At 43.4% G+C, this 13,978-nt stretch overlaps 1 protein-coding gene across 1 annotated transcript in view; it reads left to right on the top strand.

Annotated features, from left to right (window-relative positions):
- Nucleotides 1-13,978, top strand: part of SRBD1 (S1 RNA binding domain 1) — a 399,572-nt gene that overhangs the window by 40,377 nt on the left and 345,217 nt on the right. Inside the window, exons 7-8 of the mRNA XM_082249845.1 lie at nt 5,079-5,196; nt 6,667-6,805. Coding sequence (XP_082105971.1) covers nt 5,079-5,196; nt 6,667-6,805 — 257 coding nt within the window. The remainder of the gene's footprint in view (nt 1-5,078; nt 5,197-6,666; nt 6,806-13,978) is intronic.

Here is a 13,978-nt window from a genome sequence, read left to right as displayed (position 1 = left end):
GTACCCGCTCCCACTTCCGCTCGGAGCGCCGCGGCGCCCTGAACAGAAGTTCTCCTCTCCCCCTCCCTTCCTGCAATCTTCTGGGACACGTCAGAGGTCCCAGAAGATTGCCGGCCAACCAAGACACGCAGCGCGACTCGCGCATGCGCAGTGGGTACCCGGCTGTGAAGCCGCAAACTGTCACAGCCGGGTGCCCACAGCAGTGATGCCGGCGCCGAGGGAGAGGATCGAGGCTTCGGGCGGCCGCATCGCTGGACCGTTGGACAGGTGAGTGAATGGCTGGAACTCCGCTTTAAATGAATATGACCTTTTAGCACAATAAAAGCTCAAGAAAAATGTATTCCTTTTCAATTCTATGTACAGTATATACTCGAGTATAAGCCGAGATTTTCAGCATGTTTTTTCATGCTGAAAATGCCCCCCTCGGCTTATACTTGAATCACTGTCTTTTTAAAAATAGCGCCGCCCGGCGCCGACGTGTCGTCGCGCATTTGCCGCATGCCCGGGAATAGCCGACCGTGTACGGGCTTTCCCGAGCATCGGCGGCGCATTCGCAGTGACGTGTTGGCGCTGGGCGGCGCGATTTTTAAATCGATGTCGCCTCACGAAAGGTAAGTGAGACTCCTCCGCAGCCCCTGCATTTCCTCATGCAGTGCTGCGGCATGGTACAGGACATTCTCCTGTACCATGCCCGCAGCGCTGCATCTCCTGTGCCATGCCTGTACATACTGTGCCATGCCTGTACATACTGTGCCATGCCTATACCATCACCTGCGCTATGCCTGTACCATGACCTGTGCCATGCCTGTACCATCACCTGTGCCATGCCTATACCATGACCTGCGCCATCTCCTGCATGCCCGCAGCCCCTGTTTTGTGCCTCGTGGTGGTCCAGTTGGGTCCAGCAGCTGCTGCATTTCCCACCCTAGGCTTATACTCGAGTCAATAAGTTTTCCCACTTTTTTGTGGTAAAATTAGGGGCCTCGGCTTATATTCGGGTCGACTTATACTTCGAGTATATACGGTATGTCTTCACAATGGTCTGTTGCGCTTCCGTTGCGGTGTTCAAAAATGCAGCAAGCAGGAATTTTGTCACTTAAAAAAAAAAACGCACCAAAAACGCACCTCCCCATTGAAATGTTTTGAAAACGCAGAAAAAACTTATCAATAAGTGCATTTTTGATGCAGTTTTTGAGTCACGTGACTTGAAAAATGGACCGTAAGCACAGTGAAATGGTGGTAAAATCGCGTGCGTCTTCGGCGCCATTATCGGCAAAATGCCGATTAACACCATTTTCGGCCGATATTTTTTGGCAACCAAAGTTTCGATCCACCTCTACTGTATACCCTTTTTTTTTTTTTTTTTCCTTCCTGCCCCCCCTTTTTTTTAAATTTGTCAGCTGCAGTTTTTCTAACTGTGACGCTGGTCTTCCCCCTTTTTTTTATTTTTATTTTTTTATAGTTTTTACATTTCTATTAGTGTCAGTCCTCAATTTGTAAGTGCACCAAACACCCCTTTTATTCAGTAAAGTGCATCCAATCGCACATTTCCCAGTTTCTATTAAATGTGGTTAATAAGCCCCCCAATCATGTCTGGAAGGCCAACAAGGAGAGGCAGATGTTCCAATGCCCCTATGGGGGGGGGGGGGGTCAGCAGCGTGTCTGTCCACAGGCAAAGGTGGACGTGGTCCGTCCTCAGACAGGGCACATTTGTCTCTGTTCAGTGATGTTGCCCATGCTATCCAGCCACAGCATGCAGAGGAGGTGGTGATCTGGCTTACTAAACATCCTCATCCTCCTCATCCTCTGTCACCCAAGCTGACACTAGTACGCAGTTCACAGCTGCCAAAGCAGCTTATTCTGCCTCTAGAAGGTTACAGGGTGAAGCCACCACCAACACCCAAAGACCAATTTTTCAACAAGTGTCTGACCGGGGAACCAAATTTCTATTTTTTTTCAGCAAAGCCAATTCTTGCTTTCATTAAGAGTACCTCTTACGGTGTGAAGGCACCTCCGACACCCAAAGACCAATTTTTCCACATCAGTTACTTCTATCCAAAGTCTGCGAAACAGACTCCAGACTTTATCAAAAAAAAAATTGCTCGGATCCTACGTGTCCTCGATGCCATGCCCACCCAGGCTCTTATATTCACATTTTTTGGGAATGCCCGGTGATAGCTAGATAATGGGGGGATGTATTTGATGTTATTAATAACCGGTTTGGGCTTGCTCTCCAGGTCTCCCCTGCGTTGGCCCTATTGGGTATTCATGAGGATGACCAACGCACACATCACTCTAAGCTGCTGCTTTCGTACCTTCTTTACTATGCAAAAAAGGATATACTTCTTAGATGGTCCTCCTCCTCTCCTCTGGCTGTGTCGTCCTTGATCAAGCTGGTGGACGCGGACCTATCTATGTATAAATTGACCTATATGAATAGGGGTTGTTCTTGGAAATATGATAAGGTGTGGGCGCCCTGGACTGCCAAATGATTTGAGAGGCCTGTATTCTTTCTCCCTCCATCTTTCTGCTCCCCCCCTACTTCTTCTCCTAGCTCTCTCACCTGCTTTTCCTCTTCTGCCCCCCCTTTTTTTCTTTACTCCCCCCCCCCCCCCTCCTTTTTCTTCCTCTGACACTAAGTGGAATGGGAATACTTGATGCTCAATCATTTTGTTTATAATATGTCATACTATGTTATATTGCTCACTTTGTTGTATTGTCCTTGACCCTCACGATGTGATGATTATTGTACATTATTTTCTTGTATTGTTAAGTTTTTCTCAATAAAGCACTCCTTGTTTGTAAAAAAAAAAATTGCTCAGCGTGGGACCTGAAAGCAAGTGGAGATCTCTGGAGTGATCCCACAATAGTGATTTAAAGCTTCTAGAACCGCCTTTCTCAACTAGGTTTCTACCAGAGGTTGCTGGGGGTTGCTTGAGCAATGAGCAATTTCTAACGTCCCACTGATAGCCATGATCTTTATAGCTATCTCTAAGGGTGACATTCTTCCAAATTACCACAAATGGTTCCGTATTTTCTCCAGTGTCCATGACACTATTATACCTTTAGGGGTAGATGTAGTAATTATTAGCAGGGGTTCCCTGACCTGGGAAAGTTCTTTCAACTGTTCCTCCACATTCTGCAGATTGAGAAAGGCTGCTCTAGAAGGACCTCACTGGTCTACAGTAGTATATACAGGTCCCAAAAAATTAGCATATTGTGATAAAGTTCATTATTTTTTGTAATGTACTGATAAACATTAGACTTTCATATATTTTAGATTCATTACACACAACTGAAGTAGTGCAAGCCTTTTATTGTTTTAATATTGATGATTTTGGCATACAGCTCATGAAAAACCCAAAATTCCTATCTCAAAAAATTAGCATATCATGAAAAGGTTCTCTAAACGAGCTATTAACCTAATCATCTGAATCAACTAATTAACTCTAAACACCTGCAAAAGATTCCTGAGGCTTTTAAAAACTCCCAGCCTGGTTCATTACTCAAAACCGCAATCATGGGTAAGACTGCCGACCTGACTGCTGTCCAGAAGGCCATCATTGACACCCTCAAGCAAGAGGGTAAGACACAGAAAGAAATTCCTGAATGAATAGGCTGTTCCCAGAGTGCTGTATCAAGGCACCTCAGTGGGAAGTCTGTGGGAAGGAAAAAGTGTGGCAGAGAACGCTTCACAACGAGAAGAGGTGACCGGACCCTGAGGAAGATTGTGGAGAAGGACCGATTCCAGACCTTGGGGGACCTGCGGAAGCAGTGGACTGAGTCTGGAGTAGAAACATCTAGAGCCACCGTGTACAGGCGTGTGCAGGAAATGGGCTACAGATGCCGCATTCCCCAGGTCAAGCCACTTTTGAACCAGAAACAGCGGCAGAAGCGCCTGACCTGGGCTACAGAGAAGCAGCACTGGACTGTTGCTCAGTGGTCCAAAGTACTTTTTTCGGATGAAAGCAAATTTTGCATGTCATTCGGAAATCAAGGTGCCAGAGTCTGGAGGAAGACTGGGGAGAGGAAAATGCCAAAATGCCTGAAGTCCAGTGTCAAGTACCCACAGTCAGTGATGGTCTGGGGTGCCATGTCAGCTGCTGTTGTTGGTCCACTGTGTTTTATCAAGGGCAGGGTCAATGCAGCTAGCTATCAGGAGATTTTGGAGCACTTCATGCTTCCATCTGCTGAAAAGCTTTATGGAGATGAAGATTTCATTTTTCAGCACGACCTGGCACCTGCTCACAGTGCCAAAACCACTGGTAAATGGTTTACTGACCATGGTATTACTGTGCTCAATTGGCCTGCCAACTCTCCTGACCTGAACCCCATAGAGAATCTGTGGGATGTTGTGAAGAGAAAGTTGAGAGACGCAAGACCCAACACTCTGGATGAGCTCAAGGCTGCTATCGAAGCATCCTGGGCCTCCATAACACCTCAGCAGTGCCACAGGCTGATTGCCTCCATGCCACGCCGCATTGAAGCAGTCATTTCTGCAAAAGGATTCCCGACCAAGTATTGAGTGCATAACTGAACATAATTATTTGAAGGTTGACTTTTTTTGTATTAAAAACACTGTTCTTTTATTGGTCGGATGAAATATGCTAATTTTTTGAGATAGGAATTTTGGGTTTTCATGAGCTGTATGCCAAAATCATCAATATTAAAACAATAAAAGGCTTGCACTACTTCAGCTGTGTGTAATGAATCTAAAATATATGAAAGTCTAATGTTTATCAGTATTACAGAAAATAATGAACTTTATCACAATATGCTAATTTTTTTAGAAGGACCTGTACATACCGGTAGTTGCATTGATCCAAGCTAAACCAATGTATTTATGAAAAGAATATACCATACCTGAAATTCTTCTTTCTATTGAGAATATGCATATGACTAATTGTTTCATAACATTTGAAGTAAAACGTAGGTGACCCATAATTTTACCAATACTTTTACATCACATTGTTATGCAGATTAGGGATTTAGTAAAGGATTACGATGTGCTATCGTCACATCATTAATTTAATTGTTTGACTTGACTTTTAAGACTTTTTTCTATTTTACCTGTGTAGGTCTGTAGCTAGAAAAGCTCACTCACTGATGGAGAAGCTGAGGAAAGAAGGGAAGCTGAACTCAGTCCTACACAATGAGATGCTGAACTGCAGGAGCTTGGATGAAATTGAGCATGTGGTCAGTATTTTTTATTTAAAAGATTATATTTCACAAAGATGTTTTAGGTATAGATGGAATGGAGCCACTGCCTGTTTTCTCTCAGGGGTTCTAGTAGTGATCTCCAGAGAAACTGTGAGCTAAAGGGAAAATATCAGTTTTGAATGATTGGTCCTTCACCACTTGGGGACCAGCGATGTACCGGTATGTTGTACCGTGGTTATACCAGCATAATGCCTGGCTTTCTCGGTTAAAGCGATCCTAGCAGCTAATTAGCCACTGGATTGTTTTACAAGTGGTGGGAGGGGGACCGTCCCACTCGGGAGCCCAGGAGTGCAGACAGGAATGGCTCCGATCATCTATATGGTCTAAGAAATTGAAGTGATGAGAATTTCATCACTTCTGGTTTTACAGTACAGTAGTGTTTTAGTTTTTTTGGCGTTTTGCATTTCTACAGTCAAACAGCCTCTGTTCCTGGATGCACAGGCAGTCGTTTTTTGCCCCTAAACGCTTCTGCCTCTAAGCTGCTCTGAAAGTTTATATGTGCATGGACACATAGGCTAACATGGAGGGGTGTTCAGAGGCAGTACAAAAAAAAAAAAAGGCGCCAGACGCCTCCTAAAAGCAGCTGCAAAAACATCCTGTGTGCATGGGCCCATAGCATGCTGAAACATTTGACAGGCTGGGTGTACCCAATTCGATCAATGGATCGACTTGGGTACAATCAGCCTGCCCATACATGGATTTAATTTCAGCCAGTCCCTGCTCAACTGGCCAAATTTCGATCCATGTATGGCCGACCTAATGAAGAAGCCAAATCTATTTTGGCATCACAGGAGTGCAGTTTGTTCACTCCTGTAACTCGTTTTCTGCCAATAGTGGGCTAAAATCTGCTGTTGGCTGATGTCACTCAGCCGGTCCAGGCTCTGAAAAGATCCCAACCATATAGTCGGGATCCACCCAGCAGCCTGGATCCATGTGGCTCAGCCTGTCAGCGATCTTCTGAGAACCTAAGCCAGTCGCTCCTGTCCCCTCCACAGCCCAACGCTTCAGTAGGTGTTGGAGGGACAGAGCAGAGAACCACTGACTGACTGTCCCCGTTCTCTTCTCGGAGCACCGGGGAGAACTGGACAATCAGCGGTGTTTGATCGATCAGTTCTCAGTCTTAGAGCCGACTGGGGGGACAGATGCATCATCGGATTGATGCTGCATCCACCTAGGTGAGTATAGATGTTTATTTTTTTCGTAACCCGTACCTTTCTTATGATTGAGTGCCGTCAGGACATATTCCAGGCACGTTACCACTAACAGCCAATTACAGTGCTCCACATGATTGAGAAGCCTATCCAATCCCCCCTCCCCCTGCATGTTATGACCCAGTTAAAGGGCCACATCAGGTGGGAAGGGGCTCATTGATCTCCACTAATTGTTCTGATGCAATGATGTGTATGGATAAGTGTAATAGAGAACTGACTCTTGTGTCTTGCACAGTACGCGCCATTCAAAACTGGAAGCAAAGGAACCAAAGCGCAAAGAGCCAGACAGCTTGGACTAGAGCCTGCCGCCATAGCTCTCATTGAAACTCCTCAGCAGCTGAATCTGCATATGTATATAAAGCCGGACACGGAAGGTACAGAATATGGATTGTTTGGATTTTTGTCTTTAACCACCTCCCGGCCGCCGTATAGTAAAATGATGGCGGGCCGAATCCCCTCTCGTCCTGGGACGACATTGTATGACGTCGTCCCAGTGTCACCACTCTCGCCTGACCCCCATCTTGCTAAAGAGCCAATGACGTGGCTCTTTACCCATGTGATCGGCTGTGTCCAATCACAACTGATCACATGTAAACACGGAAGTTCCGGTAATCAGCTCTCCTCACACTGACAGATTGTGAGGAGAGCCAATCAGCGGCATCTCCTCACAGGGGAGACCTGTACAGGTAGTTAGGACACTGATCCATCAGTGCTGCCTATTTATGCTCATCAGTGATGCCAGTCAGTGCCGTCTACCAGTGCCCATCAGTATCGCATTTCAGTGCCATCCATTAGTGCTCATCAGTAATGGCATATTAGCGCCTCCTCATCAGCGCACATCAGCGAAGGAGAAAAATTACTTATTTACAAAATTTTCTGACAGAAAGTAAGAAAAACTTTTTTATCAAAATTTTGTGTTCTTTTTTTTTAGCAAATCAGTAATGATTAAATACCACCAAAAGAAGGCTCTATTTGTGTTTAAAAAAAAAAAAAAAAAAGGATAGGAATTTCATATAGGTACAGTGTTGCACGACGGCACAATTGTCATTTAAAGTGTTACAGCGCTAATAGCTGAAAATTGGCATGGGCAGGAAGGGGGTAAAAGTGCCTGGTATTGAAGAGAATAAGAGAACCAATCAGAAATGAGCATTTGTAAGAATCATTCTCCACTTTTATGGTTCATTCATACCAACAGATGTGCTGAGCATACCTCAGATTCTTTTCCACCTGACAGGTGAGAGTCAGTTGACTTTCACACTGTAGCAGCTGGAAGTGTGTAAAATCCAGTAAAATTTTTAAAGAGGAAGTAAACTCGCATACTAGCTTATTATGTGACACTTACCTCCAACGAAGCCCACGATGTCCAGGTTGCTGGCCGCATCCATCTTCACCCGTCTTCTTCCGGGTCTGAGGACTCTGGCTGTATTACTGGCCGCAGCCGCGTGAGGTCACTCCCGCAAATGTGCGCCGGAGCCGCCAGTCACGGCACTGGGCTCTGAAGAAACGGCACTGGTGGCCATTTCTTCAGAGCGCATGCGCCGATGACTTTATCGGCTGCATGTACTGTAAATATCTCCTAAACTGTGCAAGTTTAGAAGATATTTACAGCACCTATAGGTAAGCCTTAAAGAGGTTGTAAACCTCCTGAATTTTTTATTATTTTTTTTAAAAGTACACCTGAAAGACAAACACATAATGAGCTAGTATGCATCGCATATTAGCTCATTATTATATACTTAGAACGAAGCACCGACCGCTCACCTCTGCCATGGGTGACATGTTCTGTCACCCTTCTTCCGGGTTCGCGGCATCTGGCCATCTGATTGGCTGGACCCGCGATTGCGTCACTCCCGGTCAAGGCACGGGGCTCTGAAGGAACGGCACCAGTGGCCGTTCCTTCAGAGCGCATGCGCCAGTGATGTCACTGGCTGCTTTTAAGGTAAATATCTCCTAAACGGTGCATGCTTAGGAGATATTTACAGTACCTATAGGTAAGTCTTATCATAGGCTTACCTATAGGTACAACTTGCAGAGGAGGGTTTACTTCCTCTTTAATATATTTGTTAAAAAGAAGGGTGCGCTGATATGTGAAAGGCTGCTACCAGAATATGAAAAAGATAATATGTTTAAATGTGATGGTGCGCTTTTCAGTGTGAAACATAAAAAATAGAAACATACAATCTATATTCTCTAAACACAATGGTTGCAAAAAATATAGTGTGATGTTGAAAACTCTTAAGATGATGTATTAAATTAATATTTCAAAGTGTTGAACTGAACAGAATTATTCAACCGTGTATATGTGTGAAAAAGTCCACATGTGAAAAATTATTATAATAATAGTCCTTCAAGATTTTGTGAACACAAAAACAAAAAATTGGTGAAAAGTCCAATAACAAATCAATAAAGTGATAAGTGGTTGAATGGTCCCTCCACCTGGTGAAATACCTCCTTACCCGGCAGAAAATAAGGTAAGTGCCTTAAAATTCCTGTGATGGTGACTTGTATATATCCTTATGAACTGCTTCAAACGTGCACAATCCCCCAGGTGCAAAAAGCAATATAAGCCTCTTACCGAATGGAAAAAGAAAAGCAGCCTTTCAATCGGCAGATGGAAACTGCAGGCACTCTTCCTGTCTCCTTAATTTAGGATGGATGGCTCACACGGTGATTCGGTAAAATGCATAGAGTTTTTATTAAAAAGATTGCACTTACATGTTAGCAGACGATTCAAGCAGGAATAATCATATATTTAAGACAGAGGATCTCTATTGCGACTCGTGTCCAGCTGCAGCGCGGACTCCAAGTGACGTAATGAGATCTCCCATTCTCAGTTGAAGCCCTATTGGAGGAAACGCGTCAGAAGAGAGAGGCGTGCCGTCATTACGTCACTTGGAGTCCGCGCTGCAGCCGGACACGAGTCGCAATTGAGATCCTCTGTCTTAAATATATGATTATTCCTGCTTGAATCGTCTGCTAACATGTAAGTGCAATCTTTTTAATAAACTCTATTATCAAAAGGTAATGCACTATTAGGCTTCCATATATTTTATGCATTTTGCCGAATCACCGTGTGAGCCATCCATCCTAAATTAACCACTTTACCACTAGAGCATTTTGCTGTCTTACGTCTGGGCCACTTTTTGCGATTCGGCGCTGTGCGACTTTAACTGACAATTGCGCGGTCGTGCGACGCCGTACCCAAACGAAATTGACATCCTTTTTTTCCCACAAACAGAGCTTTCTTTTGGTGGTATTTGATCACCTGTGCGATTTTTACTTTTTGCGCTATAAACAAAAAAAGAGCGTTTATTTTGAGAAAATAACAATATTTTTCACATTTTTTTATATGAAATTCCCCCCAAAAAAGATGTAAAAACCAATTTTTTTTTTAATTTTTGGCCAATTTGTTTTCTGCTACCCATGTTTGGTAAAAAAAAATCGCAATAAGCGTATTTTGATTGGTTTGCGCAAAAGTTATTGCGTTTACTAACAAAGGGAAAGATTTATGTCATTTTTGGTGTTTTTTTTTTTTAACGAGTAATGGCGGCGATCTGCATTTTTTTTTTTTTTTGCGGGACTGCGACATTGTGGCGGACAGATCGGACCCTTGACTGACATTTTTGACACTTTTGGGGGTACCAGTGACATTACTGCAGTAATCAGTGCTATAAATATGCTCTGTTACTGTAAAAATGACACTGGCAGGGAAGGGGTTAACTTTATTGGAGAGGGAGGGGTTAATGTATGCCTGGTGCTTACTGACGTGTAGGGGGGAGGTGACTGAGTGACACAGGGAGAGATCGGATGTCCAGCTATGCTGAACAGTCCGATCTGTCACTCCCTGTCACTGAGGAGATCCGCCCGCTGTGTTTACACAGGCGGGCGGATCTCCACACTAGATCCCCGACGATCGGGGCAGAGCAGCGGCGATCGCCGCTGCTCCTCCCCTGGCCCGACTCCCGCTGTGAATGAAAACAGCGGGAGCGCGCCTCCGGCGGCGTGCGAGCGCCGCCTACATGGGAGGAGTCTGGCGACGCAGGTCTACGTCGTCAGACGGGAACGAGCCACTTTGCCGCAGTACTATTACAGTACTTAGTGGTAAAGTGGTTAAGGAGACAGGAAGAGTGCCTGCAGTTTCCATCTGCCGATTGAAAGGCTGCTTTTCTTTTTCCATTCGGTAAGAGGCTTATATTGCTTTTTGCACCTGGGGGATTGTGCACGTTTGAAGCAGTTCATAAGGATATATACAAGTCACCATCACAGGAATTTTAAGGCACTTACCTTATTTTCTGCCGGGTAAGGAGGTATTTCACCAGGTGGAGGGACCATTCAACCACTTATCACTTTATTGATTTGTTATTGGACTTTTCACCAATTTTTTGTTTTTGTGTTCACAAAATCTTGAAGGACTATTATTATAATAATTTTTCACATGTGGACTTTTTCACACATATACACGGTTGAATATTTCTGTTCAGTTCAACACTTTTAAATATTGATTTGATTTAATACATCATCTTAAGAGTTTTCAATATCACACTATATTTTTTGCAACCATTGTGTTTAGAGAATATAGATTGTATGTTTCTATTTTTTATGTTTCACACTGAAAAACGCACCATCACATTTAAACATAGGCTTACCTATAGGTAAGTCATTAAAGTGGGTTTACAACAACTTTAAGGAGGTTTACGTTTTTGTGTTGGGCCGCATTCATAGCCACCTTGGGCTGCGGATTGGACACCCCTGTTTTAGGGCTTCTGTGCATTCTTTAGTTAGGTTGAATTCATGAACACTGTTCGCTTATTTAAACGAAATCATTTTTTTAAATTTTACCAAATGACCGTATACACACAAGTCCGTTTTGACTTCTGTCAGGTCTGAAGACCAGAAAGATATTGAAAGAACATGTGCGCTCTACTCTCCTTCTTGGAATACAATAATTCTAATTAATTTTTTCTTCCACAAAGCAACAATAAAATGTCCTTCAACTAAAAAAAGATGTAGCGCTACCCTCTATAAATAAATATAATTTATAATGCTTAAACTCTATTATGCGCATAAAATAAAGTGCATAGTGCAAGCAAATATCTATATATAAATATAAACCAAAAAAAGTAGAATAATCTAAATTTTCAATGTAATCAGTTTTTTTTTAAAGAAATCTTACAGGAAAATAATTAGTTGATCCCCTGCAGATTTTGTAGGTTTGCCCACTTACAAAGAAAGGAAGGGTCTATAATTTTTATCATAAGTGTATTTTAAATGATAGAGACAGAACCAAAAATCCTGAAAAAAACACATGATACAAATGTTCTAAATTGAGTTGCAGTTCAGTGAGTAAAATAAGTATTTGATTCCCAAGCAAAACATGACGTAGTACTTGGTGGAGAAACCCTTGTTGGGAATTACAGAGGTAAGACGTTTCTTGTAGTTAGTGACCAGGTTTGCACACATCTCGGGAGGGATTTTGGTCCACTCCTCTTTACAGATCTTCTCTAAATCCTTAAGGTTTCTTGACTTTCTCTTGGCAAATCGAAGTGTCGGCTCCCTCCATAAATATTCTAAAGGATTAAGGTCTGGAGACTGACTAGGCCACTTCATGACCTTAATGTGCTTCTTCTTGAGCCACTCCATTGTTACCTTTGCGGGTTGTTTTGGGTCATTTTCATGCTGGAAGACCCATCCATGACCCATCTTCAGTGTTCTGGCTGAGGGAAGAAGGTTTTCATCCAGGATTTTAAAATACATGGCCCTGTCCATTGGCCCCTCAATGTGGCAAAGTCAACAGTGAAACAACCTCAAAGTAAGTGTTTTCCACCTCCGTGATTGACTATAGGTATGGTGTTCTTCGTTTCATAGTCAGCATTGTTCTTCCTCCAAACCAGGCGATTCGAGTTAATGCCAAAGAGCTCAATTTTGGTCTCATCTGACCCCAGCACTTTCCTCCAATCCTTCTCTGAATCATTTTAGGTGTTCATTGACAACCCTCAGACAGTCCTGTACATGTGCATTCTTGAGGAGGGGGACCTTGCGGGCGCTGCAGGATTTTAATCCATGGTGGCATTTTGTGTTACCAATTGTTTTTTGGTGACTGTGGTCCTAACTGCTTTGAGATCGTTTACAAGCTTCTCCCGGGTAGTTCTGGGCTGATCCCTCACTTTTCTCATGATCATCCTCACCCCACTAATCTGAGTACCACATGAGAACATACTGTAGCCAGTCTGAGGGAGCCAGAATTCTTGTTGGTTGGTAGGGGATCAAATACTTATTTTACTCACTGAACTGCAACTCATTTTATAACATTTGTATCGTGTTTTTTTTTTTTTTTTTTTACTTTAGGTTGATATTCTGTCTCTAACATTGAAAAAAAAATAAGGGGTGGTTATAAGTTCCATCGACCACATGGTGACTGTGCTCCTATAGTGTGATGAATAAACACACACACCACCGTGCCCTTCACCCAACCTCAAGGGTGTCCTCTCCCCTTATATAGGACCTTACAGCGCTAGAGGAGGTCACAAGCACTTAAACTAGTGTAACGGGGTCCCCCCCCCAATCTGTTCTTCCACTTTTATCCCAGTGTCCTCTTTCCCAGGGTTCATATATAAGAAGCAAGGGGAAGACCACAATAGTGTAGACTGCCAGATATTTTAATTGAAAATAAAAAGCAACCCTCACATATTCAGAGAAGACTATAGGCATATCTCGTATACCAGTGGTCCTCAACCCTGGCCTACAGGGCCCACTAACAGGCCAGGTTTGCAAGATAACTGAAATACATCCCAGGTGATATCATTTGCTGCTCAGTGATTGCAGTACTCTAGTCTGCATCTCCCCAAATTAATACCTAAAATCTGGCCTGTTAGTGGGCCCTGAGGACCGGAGTTGAGAACCACTGCCGTATACAATGGCGTCTGTAATTCCGCCCATGTGATGACATCACCGCACTCTTACGTGTTGAGCCCAATCGGCTTTCTCAAAGGCTTTCTTCAAAAACATGTGGCAGCATACATTTTGGCCAAAATATATGAAGACATTTTATTTTGATTTTTTTTTATTGAATGTTTTATAGCAGAAAGTAAAAAATATTGTTTTTTTTTTGTTTTTTTTTTCAAAATTCTTGTTTGTTTTCCTTTTTTATATGACAAAAAAATAAAAAATAAAATAAAAAAACCCGGTGATGGTCAAATACCACCAAAAGAAAGCTCTATTTGCACAAAAATAAAAAATATATATTTAATTTGGGTACAGCATTGCATGATCGTTAAATCGCCAGTTAAAGTAGCGCAGTGCCAAAGAGCAAAAAATGGCCTGATCATGAAGGAGGTGAAATCTTCAGGAGCTTAACCACGTACCCATCCGCCCACTGTCAAATGACGGCGGAGCAGTGCGGCTTTCGTTCTGGGACGCCATCATATGACGATGCACCAGAACAGCCTTTCTCGTGCGCCCGCGGGGGCGCGCTGTGCCGTGTTGCTAGGACACAGCGTGACTCCGATCTTGGTAAAGAGCCAGTGACTTGACTCTTTACCCATGTGATC

The sequence above is a fragment of the Pelophylax lessonae genome (genome assembly GCF_965119305.1).
Source record: "Pelophylax lessonae genome assembly, chromosome: 3".
Lineage (NCBI taxonomy): Eukaryota > Metazoa > Chordata > Amphibia > Anura > Ranidae > Pelophylax > Pelophylax lessonae.
This window is presented reverse-complemented; position numbering and strand designations above follow the sequence as displayed.